Source organism: Taeniopygia guttata, chromosome 3 (genome assembly GCF_048771995.1).
Source record: "Taeniopygia guttata chromosome 3, bTaeGut7.mat, whole genome shotgun sequence".
NCBI classification, from domain to species: Eukaryota; Metazoa; Chordata; class Aves; order Passeriformes; family Estrildidae; genus Taeniopygia; species Taeniopygia guttata.
In genome coordinates this window covers 114119575-114138231 of record NC_133027.1, presented here as the reverse complement: position 1 = coordinate 114138231, position 18657 = coordinate 114119575, and the positions used below count along the sequence as shown (strand labels likewise).

The following is an 18657-nucleotide window of genomic DNA, read 5'->3' as shown; positions in this document are numbered from 1 at the left end:
AGGCACTGCTGGCAGCCCAGCACGGGGAAAGCTGGGCAGATGCCAGGAGAGGAGGATATCAAACCCAAAATACAGCAGTGATTCTCTGAAATTTTTGTCCCTACACCACTTTCATCACTGAAATCCAAGTTGTGAAAGAGGTGCAGGGAGGAAAGCATCAACTATTATGGATATGTGTTATGAAAAATGCAGATGAATTTGTTTGGGTTTTTTTTTTTTCTGTTGTTGGTATTTTTCTTTGGGTGTGGTTTTTTTGTTTGTTTTGTTTTGTTTTGTTTGTTTTGCTAGTCTTGGTTTCTTCAGCCATCATTAATCTCTGCTTACACAGCCATGTGGAAAGGCAATCCATTCCCAGTGCAGTGGAACTGGAAACCTGGAGGCCACATCTTGGCTTGCTGGCTCACCTCTTGTCCTGCCATCCTTAACCTGCCAAGCACCCCGTGAAGTCCAAGGGAGCATTGCTTTCATCAAGAAGGAGTCAAGTAGAGAAAATAAACTAAACATCCAATGCCAGGCCAACTGGGAACTCTTTTGGGAGGCTTCTCATCATTTGGGTAGCTTTTCCTCCTCAGTGGATGCAGTCATGTTTGACTCAAGTAGTGTTTTACTCAGGGGTGGCTTTCAGCTACAACAGTGCTGTAGCTGTGAGAATAAAAATGTGAATGGTTTTGTACAGCACCCAACTTCTTCACTGCTGCAGTGCAAAATCTCATTCAGCTTTGATAATACAAATAATAAATTCCAGGCATAAAAAGCCCTTTATTACTGATGGGAACATAAATAATTAAAGAAAAAGCTGAGATTTTCCTCTGCCTTTGTCTTCCCACTACCAGCCAGAAGACAGCTATGCAAGCAGCTGGGCACATGTGAAGCAAATAAAAGCATCTCTCCTCATCAGCTTTCTCCAGACATTTTTAAGCTGCAGTAATGCAACTCTCCCATCACACTAAGCTTTATTGGTTCAGTATAAGAAACCAAGAAACTTCATTGGAGACCAGATTATGCTGGTTCAAAAGTGAGGGGATTCTTCTGCTCTTCGACCCCATTATCTCCTCTGTAGTGTCTTGATCAGCTTTCTTACACACAGCTTTGGATTCTACCGAGACCGGCAAATTGCTTTTTTGGCTGCCAAATTGCCATAACCCTTCTATTTTTATGTTTTAAAAGAGCTTAAAACCCTCCATCCTCTTTGGATGTGTCTTTAAAATTGACCAGTACTGGGAGGATTTCATGTATATCCAAAGGCTTAGAAGAAGATGTTACCTCTACTGAGCTTCTAGTTTTACAGTCAACAGACATGAAAAGCCCAGCAGGGATAAAAGGAACTTAACCAGTTCAGTCTAATGCATATAAATCTACCTAAGAGCTCAAGGCACTGGAAGTACTCAATGCACTACATTTATCTAAGATACAGAAATGGGTCTTCAGCCCACATGCCACATGTCCCATTTTGATGCCAAGTTAATATGAATTAAGAGACTGAGATGAATAAACAAGGTCAGTCTCGGCTGGGCCAAGTTGAATCAATGTAAAATAATTGTCAGTATTTTCTGTCAGCAAGGCTGGTTTATCTTGGCTCAGGATTCTCAGTGCTATAGATTATAAAATGTTTTCAGTGGAACAGTTGGCAGACATGTTATTGATTTTTCTTTGTTTTGTGAATGCTGGAAAAATTTCCATTAAGTATACACACCGTTCATGTGATGAAGCCAAGTTGCTTTTTCAGACTTTTCTTTCTTCAAGTGTGCTAATGCGTTAATACATTAGCAACCTAATTTAATCAAGGGGACCTTTGTCTGGAATCAAGAGGCCATGGAGCACACCTTGATGCATCTTGAGCACTCATGGGCTCAGAAGAGTTAATTTTGTATTTTCAAGGTGCAGTGTGCACACTGACTGATTAATTTGACCCCTGAATTTGGTAATGTATTATCTTAGTTTTAGAGATATAGAAATTGAGAGTGCAGCTTTGCACCAAGCCATCTCTATCTGCCTGCTGTTGCACTCTTGAGGCACATGAAGCTCCTGGGCTGAGCAGTGGCAAAGAGTGAGAAGGAAGAGAAGAAAGAGAAGGAAAGAGAGGGAGGGCTGCAGCAGCCAGGCAGGAGCAGCACTGGGTGCAGCTGAACTCCTGGATCCCACACCTGACACGAATTTCCTCCACCAGGTTGCCACATCCCTGCATCACACCTGTTAACAGAGTTAATTTGGAACTGAAAACTGCTCAGGCACATAGAGCAGGTGGTAGGACTACACCTGAACCTGGAAGATGTTATCCCTCAACCTATATTCCTGCTATTTTAAGACTGGGTTTGCTTCCTGGTTAAAGAGGACTTTTGAAAAAGGTGGAAGCCATAATGGTGAGGAACGCTTACTTTAATTGCACAGAACAGTCATTTAGGAGTAAGAAATCCATTTAATGTTGTTTTTTATGTGACACACAAAAGGGGATGCTGTGGGATAACTCTAATTCCCTCCCTCTATGTTGATTTAACAATAGATCTGAAAGATACTGTTAGAACTTCCAAAGGTTTGCTTAGGAAAGCACCTGCTTGCTCAGTGATGCTACAGATTCAAAATATACAGACATGCTCATGGGATTAAATAAGAACTTTGCAGAGAAATAGGAATGTGTGTATTTTAAAGGAAGTTTTATTGTAAAAATCACTGTGATGACAAACACTTTTGCCTTCTATCCTAATAATTTGTACTAACATAATAGCCTAATTAAAATGGGAGTAGTTCTGGGTTGGGGGATGGGGACTAGGTAGTTGGATAATGAGCTACAAACCCCTCCAACCCAGCTTCACACGCATTCTGACACTGCCAACAAATGGAAGATCCTTAAGCCCACAAGACATCATGGTAAGGAAAGAGAATGGCACACTGATGGGGAGGAAACCCACAGTGCAGCTACCAAGGCCTGTGGCAGAGGAGTGAGGGCAGTCACAGCTCGTGTGACTCTAGAACCAGACTCTGACATGGTCACAGGCACTCTCTGCTTGACTCATCCAGAAATGAGCTGTCCCACAGGCACTCAGTCTGCTCCTGTGTGGGGCTGAGAGGATCAGCATGCTGCCTTGGTCCTCTGAACAACAGCATCCAAAATATCCTCCTCCAGTACAAGCTTCTGCTGCAGGGCTATGCTGATCAAAATGTTTTCATAAACAGGTAACAACAGTCATGGGAGGGCAGGAACTTCCAGGCTAAAACACAGCTGACACTTGGAAGGAGAGAGGCAATGGTCAACGCTGAAGGTAAGCCAGAGGTGAGATCTTTATCTTACAAAATTATTCACTGGACTGTGCATTGTTAGTGGTTAACTGTCCTTTTCATGTTAGAGTGAAAGAAATCAGGCAGCAAATGAAATGCTGCTTTCTGGAATGCTGTCTTGAAATCTTTAGTGCCCATAACTTTGTGAGTGTGTGCATACAGATCAGAAAGCTGACTACAGCTCTCCACTGGCAGCAGCACAACTGCTGCTTCCATAAAACATCATGAAGTTAAATCAAGAATAAGTTCTTAAAGAAATAAACCCCTGAGATTGTTTTATGAATGATTATTTTGGTTCCAGCCTCTTCTGACAATTTTCTGTCCCTGTCTTCATACCAGATTTTGGGTTTCCTGGTTAAGCAGATTATGATGATGTGAAGAGTTAGTTGAAGTGATTTTTTTAATCACACGAACTGAAAACTGGGCTCCAGTTACATGTATGCAGACGTCAAACTCCCTAAAGGGCATCAGAAACCAGGTTTATTAGGCAAGTGAAACATAAGTGTCTTCTGCTAGTCTTCACAGGGCCCTTGCTCATGCCTTCTGCCTAGGTGTAACTCATGAGATATGCCTCAGCTGTCCCAAGAGCTGAAATACAAGGAAGAAAGAAATAAGTGCTGGAGATGAGCTTCCAGAAAGTTGAGAGAAATGCAGATTTGGGACAGCATCCAGGACTGATAGGGGTGGTTGTGTTAGAAATGCAGCAATGCAGTAATTTGTGTGAATAGCTGGTACAAAGATGTAAAGCCAAGGCAGATAACAAGAGACTCTGAAAGAAGAAAGAACAGCCACTGGATACTCTTGCTGAACAACTGCAAAGTCCTGGTGTGGTCTTACAGGAACTTAAAGAACCACTACTACCCAGAAGAAGCCAAAAGTCTCTGGTAATGCTGGAATATCTGGGACAGAGAGATGAAACACTGCAATGACTGCAGAACAGAGAACAGCCCTATTTATGTAAGGCCCCAACACTAAAACTTCCTTTCTTTATAGAGATTTCTCCACATGAAGAAGCCTGATGCAGACGTGGCTGCAGATGCATTTTAGAAGAGCAGCTCTGTGAAACTGGAGGCAAACCAAGCCACAGCTGGGTGCTTGTAACCACCCGTGGCTTTCTTTAAGCACGGGGAAGAAGCAGTTGGAGTCACCTGTGCCTCAGCAGGTGACCTTCCCACCTGGCTGGTGTTGTCACAGGGAGTGCCTTCGAAACCTAAATTCTTGTTGGCAGGCTTCAAGCAGCTGTGGCCAGCCAGGAGAGCCGTGAGAAGTTTTCTTCCACTGCATTGTACGTGGCCACCGAAATCTCCGGCCTCGCCCGGCGGAGGTCAGCGGCATCTCCGGGTGTCCCAGGCGGAGGAGCACGGCTGGGAGCTCGCTTTCTGCTCTCCAAACAAAAGCCTTGGGAAATCCCAGAATTTATGCAGCTCTGGTGACTGCAAGGAACCACTCCTGAGACTCAGCAACTTCTGGTGGCCCACCTGGGGAGGTGCAGCAAAGGTGGTCAGGTGGGGAGCCCAGGGGTGGGCAGGGTTGAGCTCTCAGCCTCTCTCCCGAGGTGCCTGACGAAGGTACGTGGGACTGCCAGAGGTGTGTGAGTCATAGCAACCTCCAGAGGGAAAAGGGGAGCCAAAGGGAGGGAGGACAGCGTGTTTATCCCCTGGGATCAGAGGCGTGTTGGGATTAGCCCCGGCTCTGGTGCGCTGCTGTGGAGCTCCTTTTACTGGAGCGCTTGGAGAGCCCCCTGGAGACAATGCAGCCTCCAGCATGGAGACTTTATAATTTGCCCATGTCAGGTCAGTGGTATCTTCATCCTAAAAGTTAAGAAGGAATAACTGTGCACTGTATTTTTAAAGCCAGGCCCACCTCCAAAGCCATTAGATAGCTCTGAAAGCTTTAGAGCGTGTCCCGTATCCTAAAAGTTGTATGAAATAAGCATTCACTCATGGTGTGTAGTTGGTAAAATGAATATAACACTGAATACTGAAAAAACTCAATGTTCCCATGTGAGAGGAGAGAGAAAACTAGTTAATATACAGTTTTCCAGAAAGAGAAGGAAGGAAGAAAATGAAGAAAGAAGAAAATGAACTGTGTGTTCAGCACAGTTATGTACAAATGTCTGGGATGAATGCAATGTGGAATTTCAATGTCATACTCGCACCAGATTTATTGAAAACATTCCTACAGATCAGTAGGTATAGAAAATACAAATAAGCCTATAGTCTACACATTTATATACTCACTGGGAAAAAATACCAGATTTTTTTTCTTTTCTATCAAGAATGCACAAAGAAAAATAACAGAATCAAATGTTTTTTCAATCTTTGCAGAAGCGCTGTTTCTTTTCAATTTCCTATGCCTTGCAAGATGGTGTGCAGGTTCACTAGCAACAGAAATGCTGGAAAAAAATCCAAATTATCAAAACTGTTGTTTCTCTCATAGCTAAGTTCAAGGTTTTAATCAGCTTCAGAAGAAGGGCACTCTCAAAAGATCTTCCCAGGGATTTTGATTACAGGTTAGTGATCTGCTTACAGAAATCTGTAAAGATCATGTCAGGTTTTTAAAAGTTATGTTTGTCACCTGAAAACTGTTAATTTGCTGCATTTTCATTGCTGTATTTCTCTTTTCTCCACATTCAACAAGGAAGGCTGCCTTTGCCCAGATGATTTAATTTGAAAATGGTTGTGCTAGTGTGTGTTAAAAGCTTGCAAACTGCATTTCTGGAGATTTCATTGTGTCTATGCCACATCCTCTGGGCTTCCAGGTTTTTCTTAGTTCTTAGTGTGTTAATGTTTTATTTGGTTTACAGTCATGATACCCACAGACAGCTGCAGGTGTCAGGAAGGCTCAGACTATCAAACATGCATTTTGAAACCATTCCCAACTCACCTGTGGGAGCAGCTTGGTGCTGGCGGTCTGTGGGCAGGGCCGGACGCAGGCGGGCTGCACCCTCCTCCCTGCTCTGCAGGTTGGTCAGGGAAAGCTGCACAAGATGGGTCTTCTTCATCTGACTGCCCCAGAAGTTCTGTTAAGATATGGTATCACACTTAGTTCATCTGAAAACACCAACCAGGCTGCCAGCTGGTTGCCTTGGATGCCCATAAGGACAAGGGTCCTCTCCTGCAAGGGATCAAACTGAATGGAAACCCCACATGCTTCCACAGCTTTCACCCCTGGATCTTCCCTTGAAAAGGAGACCAAGTAGCAACAAGAAACAGGTTCAAGAGATTTTGAAAGACAGAGACAAGAGTGTGTATTGGTGTAGATAGCAAGGAGGAAATACATTCTCTAAATTGTCATCCACAGAAAGTCCAGCTGGCTGCCAAAGCTGCTGCATGAGCCATAGGGATCAAAGTCTTATCAACTGGACTAGTTCCCTAGAGGAATATCTGTAACTCCTTCCTTTAAAAACAAAGACTTCCCTTAGCTTTGTTTTAAAATATTTTGGTTCACAATTAAGGCCTGACGTTTTCAGTAGGTGAAGCATGAGCATCCAATTCACAAGTTCTAGTCTGAGCCTTCTAGTAATGGAAATGGTTTAAAAATATCTGAACCACTTAAAAATATAGAGAAGGAAATGCATATTCTAGGTGTGAGACTTAAATAAATTTTAAAAAATTAATCAAACCGCAGGCTAGCGGAGTTTGGATTAAGGAAAAAAAAATCCTGTTACAGATAAAGACTTTAAAAGATTTTTCTCAAAATCATAAGACCCTTTTGCATTTTTCTCCCCTGTAATTCTGTTCTTGTTCCCTTGTCTCTGCCTTCTTGGATCCTGTGTAAGCTGATCTGCAGGATACCATGGTGGCACTGTGGGCAGTGGGGAGGATGTAACAGCCTGGTGGGTGCTGCCATGATGTTGGTTTACATTTTTTCTGGAGACCCAGAACTGGCTTAGGAGGGCAAATCTCCCCATAATCCTTTCTGAACCTCTGAGTCTTAAAAATCCAATGCCGTGGGATTGCTGTGGACTCTTCCTACTCTTCATGCCACCTAAATATTACTGGCATCTGTGGTGTGAGGGAGGGTGAAGTGTGGCAAGGTTTGGCTTTCCCAGGTGGCTGATGCTGTCTGTCCCCACATTTTCAGCCTTTCCCCAGTGTGGGGAATGGTTGAAAATGGCCAGCTCAGTTGAAGGCAGCACACCTCAAACATGTACACCACACTACAATAAATAAAGGTGCTAAACCAGCACTGGTGCAATTTCTCCTCCATTTTTAAAAAAAAAAAAAAAAAAAGAATCCAAAGAGAAATAAAAGCAGAAGAGAAAACAAGTGTACAGGCAAAGCTTTAATTTCAGAAACTCAAGGCATGTAAGGGAGGTTTCTCTGGAGAGCTCTTCTTGGAGCCTTGAAAATGAAAAGTCAAGAGAATGAGAGGAACAGCACTGAGAACTTATAAAGGTTTATGAGAAACTGCATTTCATATACATGAAGAGCTCTGGGAAAGGGCTTAAACAAAATTCCTGTTGATGGGGGAAAAAAAATAATTAGGCAAAATCCACTGCAGGTCTTGTGGCACAAACTTTGACAGCCTCTGCTTTGGAACACAGCTCTCACTGCTGTGTCCCACCTGGAATGGAGCTTTGGTCCTGAAAAGCCTCCCTCTTCACTTGGTGAGAGTTTGTTAAGAAACAGAATGTTAAACCTTTGAATTTGCAAAATGTCAAGGCTCAGATGTACACTGTGAGCTGAGCATCTGTAATTAATTTTTCTTTTCTCTTTTCTTCTTTTTCCACTCATTAATATCTACGGCCTAAATAATTTACCCCCTTAAAGCCACAAACTTTCACCAATATATGATGCCCATGACTTCTCCTGAGTCACCACTCCTGAGGCTGGGCCAGCTCCAAGGAGTGGGGACATTTCAGAACATAAACCAGCACGGGTGCAATTTCTCCTCTATCTTTAAAAAAAGAATCCAAAGAGAAATAAAAACAGAAGAAAAAACAAGTGAGAGATGCTGAAAGAGGAGTGTGTACTGAGAAAAGTAACAAATTAGAATTGGGTCAATGTTTTCTTGATCTCTTTCCATCACAGAAGTGATTTGTGGTTTTTTGTCCCTGCTGAGAACCAGCACTGAGTAAATCCCAGTCCTCACACCAACCACCTCAGTGTAACTCATGCATGTGCTCCAGGGGGTACCCAGCAGCTTTTTAACCTGGGCTGGGATACAATTTGGATGTATAGAGTCCTTGGGTGCCATATTTCTAATATACCAATGCTATGAGCAATTAATTACAGCATGGTCAATGGCTGATATTTTGTGCTGTGGATGAAGCACAGCTACACCCTGTTAAATAATGCTGTGGATCCATGGAAACCTCATGGAAAACAGAGCAGTCTGCCATCTGCAAGCACAAAACCAGGGGAAGAGCAGGGCTCTTACCCACAGGACTGCAAATAGATTTCTCTGCACTTTCATATCTAAAATAAATATCTGATATGTTAAAACAGTTATGAGCATTGAACCTATTGTGGTCTGGGGATACAGCTGCAGTGTGGATGCCAGGAGTGGTTCAAAGCCACAAAACCATCAGAGATGAGCTATAAAGAAATAAATATTTTTGTTGTGGGAAACGGACTCTGTTCCCCGTGAGAAGTGCTAAAGCAGGAAAAACAAATGAGCAAGGAACACTGTTTAAACAACACAGCCCTTCCCAAACTAGAGGCAACATATCCCACTTTTAATTAGAAAGGGAAGGATTTTGGCAACAATGCCACAGAGCTGGGAGAGGGTGGTGGTCCTCACATCTAGATGAGGGCTCTGGTGAGTGTTTGATGCTTGATAGAGACCTGACTTTGTGTTAGCACTGGAGAGATCATAAGTTTCACCTAAGATTTTATATTCAAGCAATCAGAGATATTCCTTTGCCATATTGCACAATAAACTCTTGCTGTCTAAATTCTAAACTAATATTTGCCTAGCATGTTAAGATCTGGGGATTTCAATCTGAATTTGAATTTCAAAAAATTGAGAGTTGGTATTGTGCTAATATCATTAAAGTTATTAACCAGATGCAAGAATATGAATCTTTTGTGCTAAAAATATATTTTTTTAAATCCCATTTGTCGTGATCAATACTGGGATAGCATGGTGTACACCCAGCCATACAATGACCCAATGCATGGTCTATATTTCCAAAATTTGGTGGTAATTGCTATTGCTACATCTCACACCTGTCTGACAGAGCCAAATACTTTCTTTACAAGTCCACTGAAAGCTCTATGCTGTAATGAGCAGGATGCTGTCTGGGTAATGCAGGCAGGTGATGAGATATCACGCCTTGCCTGCCCACACGTCTGTCATTATTTAAACATATCTATTCTCTTTTGAATCTGTGTCTGCAAATCAGAAGCTGTTTCCATTCTCCAGGATCCTGCCCTGGACTTCCAGGGATAACAACGCATTTCAAAACGTGCAAATCCGTGGTAAAACGAAAATCTCCTTTTAATATTGTTTGCAAAATTGACAGCTCTACTTAACAGCAGCCATTAAATTATTTACAAAGTAGCAGCTGCTCTTGTAGCAGCCTTTTTTGGGCGTGAAAAATAAACTAGTTGATAAGTGAGAGATAAGCCATTTGACTTCCCCTTTGTGTGCCTGGCATGGTGTGCAGAGCCAATTCTGCACAATCTGATGTTTACAGAGCAATCCTCGTGTACGACCTCCTTAGGCAACAGGGACACAAGAAGCCTTTAAAACGCTGAAGCAAGCATTTAATCAGAGCTCTTCATGCTGATCTCTGGAAAATTCAATAAGTTCAAAAAAATGTAACTCTTTCTAAAGATAAAATATCACTTTTTTGCTTCAGGAATTGCAAATATATCCCAATGAACTCCCAGTGAACCACACAGGCTTCAGCCACATTGCCATTAAAAAAAAAATAAAAAGAGGTAAATAGCGTTTTTCTGAGAGAAAGTAATCAAGGGTCTGAAGAAATGCAAATAGTTAATTCAAATGAGTGCTGTAAAACTGTAGACTTTCCTGACAATCACATTTTCTTTCTCCTAGGCATTTAAACAAATTATTTTTTTTACTTGAACAGCTAATTCTATGTCAATAAATTAATATCTCCTCTTGTTATGCAATAACTTTTTAAAAATTAAGTATTTATTTTTTACCTGTTAAAAACCAGCTGTCATGATTTTATGACTTTTTAGCAATTTTTTTAAAGGCAGATAAATGATGCAGAAGGCATGAGATTGAGCAGGATTTCACATTTTATCAAGCTATGATAACTTAATTCTATCCCAGGTTTTCTCAAACTACCTACAGCTATTTCTAAAGCCACTGCATAAAATTCTTTTGGTATCAAAATCACTGGGAATTTCCATTGCTGATTTGAGTGTGGTCAGCTCTTTTTTCTGGCTATAATTGTTCTCCTGAAAAATGTCTTTCTAAATAAACATATTCTAATAAAATTATTTTGTTTTAACAAATTCCTACAGGGAAACCACAGAGCCTTGTTTGTGAGTGTGGAAAAATGTAACTCTAAACTTCTTTGCTTTTCCTGTGCTAGTTTTCCATGGATTTTTATTTTTAGATTATTTTTGTGTTGTTTTGTTAATTCCCAAGGCTGACATGTTTGCATTTGACAAATACAAATTGTCAAAATATTGGTTTTTTAGTACTTCTAAAACTCATTGAGAGCAGCTGTTACTGTTTAGAGTGGGATAAGATTATTCCTGAAATTAAATCTGAGTATCTCCCAGTTCTGTTGTTTAACAATTTGATGCCTGAGAAGATAAGGTATTCAATCACTAGTAGTGATTGAAATCAATCCTTAACAGTAGAATCAATCCTTAATAGTAGCATAACATGTCATTATTTCACCAGTTGGGTAGTAGAGGTATTAGCAGCAGCAAAAATGTTTTAGTGGGTGTGCCAGGAAATTTAAGAGTTAATATAAAAGTTATGTGATAAAACTAAAGAAGAAGCTAACATTTATAAACAACTGCTTTGTTTTGTTGCTTTTTTGGTAATGTAGACAGTTATACTTAGCAGTTTTCTGCAGCTTGCTGTGAAATCTGTTTTTAAAACTTTCTGCAAATGGAAATGCTGAGTCTTTACTAACATTGGCTGAGATTTCCATCTGTGCTAGAATCATACACAAAATTAAGCTAACCGCTATACATCCTGAAAAGTTAATTTTATATCTCCCTGGAGCCTAAGTAATCAAGTTCCTCAGAAACTACCCCAGCAGTGCTAATATTAATTAATTTAAAAAAACCAAAACAAAAGGAAAAAAAAAAGGTATGTCTTCCAGGGGGATCCAGATGTGGTAGCAGCAAGCCGCGCTGAGTCTCCAGCTGGAAGGGACTGAACAACCAAGGATTTGCTTCGGTTCCAGCCTGGCTCACTTCAAAGGCCTGGCTGGTGTCTCAGCAATAGGGATCTGCACCTCTGGGTGCTATTGGCTTCCCAGCCTGGGGAAGGAAGTTTGCCGGGCAGCCCTGGCAGGGTGAGCTCTCTCCCCTCCCTGTGGATGCCTCTGAGCCAGCTGGATGAGCAACCTGCAGCTACTGCTCAGCAATTACAGCAGCACAGCAGGGAGGACACTCCTGGAGACTGGGAGGCTTTGTTTTGTGATGCTTTAGGCACATGGTCTTTATTTTTGTTTTTGGTTTATTTGTTTTTAATTTTAGGTGGCTCTCTAGAAATACCTGTCTAAAACAAAGCTGGGGAAGAGCTGCTGGCGAGCAGAGACTTCCCTGTTGTTCGAGGAGATGGCTGCAGCATTTTCACGGTGTCGGAATCTGAGGTATTGATGATTCTGAGACTGTAGAAAGTCTCTGTCTTTCAGCCCCGCTGCCAAAGAAGAAGCCATAATTGGTCTGTGCTGGTTTCAGGGTTGTTTATTCTGTTTATCTCTAACATGTTCTGCTGCCCTGCCGCAGCTCTGTCCTGCAGGGCAGCGTGTGGGGCTCTGCCCTCAGTGGGATGGTACAAACATTAAATACCACAAACTACCTGTGCTGGATTTACAATAACGTGCCAATATCTGTCACCTACGTTGGACAGTGTGTCCCCAGCCTGAACCAACAGAAAAATGCCAACACCACAGTGAAACATGGAGGGCATGAAGAAGGAGAAAATGGACAAGGCACACCCAATTTCCTCCATCTTGTGTCGCCCTGATTCTTAATATTTTCTAAAGCATTCTGGTTAGAAAACTTTCTCACACAATTTTCTATAAACAACATATTGTTTTCCATTCCTTCACAGGGGTGGAGAAACTTGATGTACTTGTAGTTTGTACAATGTCTTTGGAGAGGTGGCACATTCACTCTCCAATCCACTGTCACCTTTGGAAAAGTATAAAAGTTGGAGTCAGAAAAGAAACCTTCTTCTTTCCCTTGAAAATAGCAGTGGCTCGCTTTGTGCTTTCATGTGTCCTATAGCGACAATCTTGTCCCCTTTGGACCCCTAATCTAGAATTCTAAAATTTTACTTTTGCACCTGTGCCACACTTAATTATTACTGATATCAAACAGTCAGAGCTGGTAATTCATTCTGTAAGATTGAAAACTCTTCTCCATGGACAGAGATCACAGACAGTGTCTCTGGGGGCTCTGTCCAGGGGGGTCCCAGACCTGCCAGGGCAGACAGGGAAGCCCTGGGTTCCCACACCACGGTGTTCCCCAGCATCCCAGCTCAAGCATTTGGGGAAGATCTCATTATTCACAAGTGATGCTCCAGAACCTCCGCGGAGGCAAAAGCGCCTCTGGCGCTGCAAGCCCCAACCCACGACGGGCAGAGCCGGCAGTGCCGAACCTGCGTGTTCCTTCAGCTGCTCTCCGTGGGGCACACCCTGTGCCTGGCACTGCAGCCCCAGGACCAGCTCCCCCAGCCCTGCCCGCTGCCCCTCGGGCACCCGCGGCAGGCAGAAGCGCAGGCCGGACCGGAGGCTCCGGGGAGAAGAAAACCATTCCGAGGGGTTAATTGGAAAAGACAAATCTGCAAAGGCGAGATGCGGAATGGGAGCCTGCGAAAAGAACGCTGCCAGCTGGAAGCCGGCCAAACTGATAAAGCAGAAAAGAAATTGAGGGTTAAATGTTTTGGATGCTGAAGGCTTGGAGTTCAAAGAGGAGCTCAAGGAAACTCCCAGCCACCGAGGCCATACAAAGAGGCTCTAGGCAAACACAACGGCTTTATCCTAAACAGTTTCCAAAAGGCAGTGGTTCAAATGAATCTCTTTCAGCATCTGGGAGCCCGTTTACAAGGAAAGATGATGCCCACAGGTGAGCTATGGCTGAGGGGCAAAAGGAGTCTCTTTCCACGGGGAAGAGGATGAGGAGTGCGTCTGCCCACGTTGGGTTGGAAGAACAATGTGTAACTGTGGATCTGTTCTCATTGCTTGGTAGAAAAGGCAGAAAGGAGCTGGTCCTCAAGGCCAGGAGGTGAGGGCAAGGCTGGAGGTCACTCTGCCTTCCCAGGAGCACCAGCTCCTGCCCACATCAGGAGTGGAGCGCTGATGGCAACCCATTTTCCACCAGTTACATGAAGACTGAAGGATTGAAATAGAAAATTTTACCTGAATCTCACAAAGAAAACACCCTGGATTTTTTTTCCCCAAAAAAATCTGGTTTAGGTCTGAATAGGCTACTCTTTTCCATATGGTGCATTGGGAGTAGGAGAGCCACCTTCTTCCACTGGATCAGGAAGCTAGACTCAAAGCAGAGGATGGGACAACTGGTGATTTATTTCTCTGGTAGAACACTCTCTGTGCCAGCCCCTCCTCTCGTGGTTTGGTGACAAGGACCCTGCCTTTCCCATATTGTCCCACTCCTGTGCAACCAGCCACCTTGGCACCTCAGAAAACCTTTTTTTTTTTTTTTTTTTTTAATCAGCTCCTAGTGCAAGAATTGTATTTATGGATGAGAATGTAGTATCCACACTTTTTGAGCAGGTGCATAACTATGCCATAGCATTGGAGCAAGGCTAGAGTTCAAGAGTTAGGTAATTGTATCTCTCTCAAAAAGGAATTGCCTCAGACCAGTTAATTTGTCAAGATAACGAATTGCAGCAATTCTCCTCATTTGGAGCTGGGCCACTAACACTGATCTGAACTGTATTTAAACTCTTGATGACAGAGACTGAGAAAGATATTGCAATACTGGAGGTACAGGTTCCTAAAGCAAAACTGCATGTACAGCTAGAGCTGAGAGGCAGCAAGGGCATGCGAGTACACATCCTGCACATCCCTTAGAGATGAAGAAATTCCCTGGGGCACCGACTCTGGTGCCTGGGCAGGCAGAGTTCATCTTGAATCTTTTGGAGTGATTGAGGTCCAAAAAGGATAATGCAGTACCCATCAAGTCTCAGTTTCTGCAATATGAGATAACACGAGGAGAATTTTTACCTCCCCCACCCCCCCAAAAATAAAGAAACATACCCCAAAAAATACTAATTTGAAGTTATTGAAAACTTTCTGGTGGCAGCAATAAAAGCTCCTCTGAGGGCCTGATGCTGGGATTCCCATAGCATTGTGTTCTGTCATGCATGTCAAGTATGGTTGCTGCCATACTTTTCTTTTCTGTGCCACAGCAGGCATGAACAAGTTTGGAGAAGGAAAAAAGCAGAAGAAAGCTTCAGTGAAAATGCAGGGTTAGGCCAATGACTGTGTCATTTCTGATGGGAGTAAGACAGCACTAGGTAAAATGAAATTATGTATGTTCTTGTGCTAGACCTTCTCCTCTGGCTGCCAGGCATTCCTCCCTCCATAAGAGAGACATGGACCAGAATAAATCCTGTACATTGACTCAGGGAAACTGAAAGGAATCTCTGGCTCCTGCCTTGCACTGGCACACCCTCTCCAAGAAAACAATGGATTGAAAACAAAATTGGTTGTTAACTCAGTGACTTTGTCTGTGCCTTAAAAAGCATCAACATGAGAAATTAGACAGATTACTTCAGAATATTTCTGCTCAATAGCCTACTTGGGAATGAAATTATTTTCTTTCTTATGTTATTCAGAATAATCATTCTCTACTGTAAGTGCACTTAATTTAGAAAAGCAAAGTGGCTTTTATTTTGGAATAAGTGCATCCACGGGCAGAGTTCTTTCCAAATAGCTAATCTGGTCATTGCCACATGTAAACAATTTATGTAAACATAAATTGATGAGGATGCTAAAGAACTCATGAAGGTATGGCCTGGGACTGCTTACTCAATTTGCAAGCACTTACTTAGACCTATCTTCCTCAGGGCTATTATGGTGATCAACAGACCTTACAGAGAGCTGGGTTCAATTTCAACAACGTAGTCATATGTTTGAAAAAGAAATGAGCTTTTGAAAGCTGCTGTCCTCCAAGTTCCAAGTCTATTTTACTTTGGTTGATCCTCACTTTTAAATATCTGTCAAGTGGTAATGTAGGATGTAGCAGATCTCAGAATTGCTGATTGCCCATAGGGCTGGGTCTAGGCTGGTAGGGGTGGAGGTGAAGTGTGTGCAGCTCTTCTAGAGCAGCTGAGTGGCTGCTGAAGGGTGACTGTACATGGCCTGCAGCTGCTTTCTGGGCTCTGGCTAAAGCAGACACATATTACTGTGTGCAGACTGCAAAGAGGCTTCAATGCTATGGCAGAAAGTTGTGGAAGAACTTTGCAAGGTGGGTTTTCATCTTGTGCATCCTGTTGGGTGCTTATCTCTTTTTCTTCCCAAGGGTTTTCTGCTGCTCCAGTGCTCCAGGGAGGGAAAGGGCCACCTCAGACTGGGAATCCTGTGTTTGCCATGGCTTGGGCTGTGTGTCCACACAAGAGCTGTGTGAGAGATGCACAGTGACCTAGATCAGCATTCCGAATTCCTGCAGCCCTGCTGCCTGTCCTGTGCGAGTGATGTGAGCCAAACACCAGTCACGTTAGAGACTGACCTTGTTTTCTTGGAGAAACCCGTGTAAAAATGGATATAACAACACTCTTGACACTTACCTCACAGGATGTTGTGAAGCTTAATTAAATGTGTGCAAAAGCATTTTGAGATCCTTAGATGAAAGAAGTTTTTATAAATGCAAATTATAATAATTACGGCTAGTAACCACCATCAACTACTGAAACAATTAATTCAGGTTGCCACAGGCCATCACAACAACGTGTGCAAAGAGGAATCAGCCATTTAATGACATATATGTTGCGTGAGAACTCAAAGCCTTAAAAATACCATAAACAAAGAGGAAAAAACGAGGCACTCGGGGCTTGCCTCTGAGGGTGCCATTGGTGGAAGTTTCCTCGACTGTTTCATCACCTCCATGTTTGCATTGTGAAGTGTCCCCAAAAAGAGCCCACCTTAGAGATTGCATGGCTGGCATCATTTCATGGCCCTATGATTTTTGCATTTAACGTGGCAAAAAAACCCTGAAAATGACTGCAAACACCTTGGCTTACAAAAATTTGGAAATACATGAATATAACTCTGGTTTTGGTTAATTCTCCCTCCCCACACACACTCCCCCCAGCCCAGCCCACTTGCAGCATCCCAGAATGGACTTTGGCTACAGGGCATTACCCAGCTGACTTTCCAAGGGTGAAAACAAAAGCCAAGCAATCAAGATGTGTCTGGCCAAATACTTAAAGGCCCAGTGCACACATTTAGTTGACAACTGACTGAAATCTGAACCATTTTGTTCAGCCTTTCTTGCTGCTTCAAAACTGATTTGGGCTTAAATAGCTAAAACCTACAGGTGTTTAAATGCTCTCCCTTGTCAGCAGAACAGCCTCATCAGATATGGGCTGAGGATGCAGTCAGACTGGAAGAGATATCCGAAGACCCCACAGGTGAATCCCAAAGAGCAGCCTAGCCCACCTGTGGCCCTCAGGCTTATTTTGCTGGCCTTTAAAGATGAAAATTCAGAGAAGTAGTAAGCACCCAGCTTACTAAAGCAATTAGGCTAAATGCACTACAGCTAGAAATTTAAGCAATGCACTGAATTTAATTTGAGAATTCATGGATGTAAAACTGAAACTTTTAACGTAGCAGCAAATTAAATTAGCTGACCAATTGAAAAATTCTATGCAATTGAAGTTTGAAAAGTGTGAAGCACACACCTATTAAAGGCAGAGTTTTTTATTTTTCTTTTAATGAAGAAAAACTTTGGATCACTTAGTTGCCTAATCCAAATAATGAAAAAATGGGAATACTACCTGTAAATAAAACCCAAATTATAAAACAGCATTGCTTTCTAAGCTCTGCAAAACTAATGTATTTGTAGTCATTTAGTTTCACAGGAAAAAAAAAATGTTATTCATGCTGGAAGGTTGTGTGAACTAAATTTACTTTGATATCAACAAACTTAATGTGTACCAAAACTGAAAATTCTTACATGGTTTTTTTTTTTTTCAGTCTCTTTAAAAGTACTGACTTTAGGATACTAAGTTGGTAATGTCCCAGGTAAGTTTTCATAAAACAAGGGCCAAGTTTTTATGGGGTCTGTGTGTGTCTCTGCACAGAAAATTAGCAACACTGATGCAATGCACAGAAAACATGCTACACAGCTGGTGCCAACATGTTGTTTTAAACCTGCAAACCCTCAAACTTTACAGTGATGTGTATATATGCAAACTCTGCTTGCATACACACACACACACACATATATTTATATATATATACACACACACACACACAGAGGATCTGCATAAGGGTATCCTGGAATCTGGAACCACAGAGCCCTGTTGCTAAACTCTTAATGACACACAGTGCTCTGCTCAGTGTCTCTTGGCTAAATCTTACAACATAAGACAAACTCTGGATGCATTTTCTAAGAGCACCTCAAGGCACGAGGACATAAAAGCAGTTGGGGTGTGCACACCTCGTTTTACCCATCTGCAGAGCGCCCTGACCGGCATTTTACAATTTACCAGAAAGGTGTGGCAGAAATGCACCACAGCAGACACAGGGGCAGGTCCTCCCTGCTATTTGCATCCTGTCACTCACCTGCTGCTGCTCAGACTTGCTGATAACCACCAGCACATTCTGTGGTTTGGGTGCCCAAAGGCTTTAAGAAGCTGGTGTGACCCTGCTGGCACCAAAAACCCCAATTGATGGGTTGATGCTTTCCTTCCCACCCCTTCCCTCTAGAAGAAAGTGATTGAGGGCAAAACAGCTTTGGAAAGGGGACACACCACACTTCATGTGCCCTGTCGGAGGGGAAATGCAACGTTGCAGGTTTTTCATTCCCAGGCTGTTCCTTCCACTCCCTGGGAAGATCTTAACCTGACTGATATCCCTCAATTACAGAGTGGCAGGAATACCAGAGTGTTTTTTATTTTGAAAACCTCACAGAGGTAGCTTACACTATACACTGCCTCCTGCAAACATCAATACTTTCTTCCTGCCTTATTTAAATAAACTGTGTCAGCAGGAGCAGCAACTGTGGGCACTGCTTGGGAAGT

At 42.7% G+C, this 18657-nt stretch overlaps 1 protein-coding gene across 11 annotated transcripts in view; it reads right to left on the bottom strand.

The window, feature by feature from the left end:
• WDPCP (WD repeat containing planar cell polarity effector) overlaps positions 1–18657 on the bottom strand; it is a 144827-nt gene that overhangs the window by 8550 nt on the left and 117620 nt on the right. For all 11 annotated transcript variants that reach the window (XM_072927664.1, XM_072927656.1, XM_072927659.1 and 8 more), the window contains one exon: positions 6160–6295. In XM_072927664.1, the coding sequence (XP_072783765.1) occupies positions 6160–6295 (136 nt within the window). The remainder of the gene's footprint in view (positions 1–6159; positions 6296–18657) is intronic.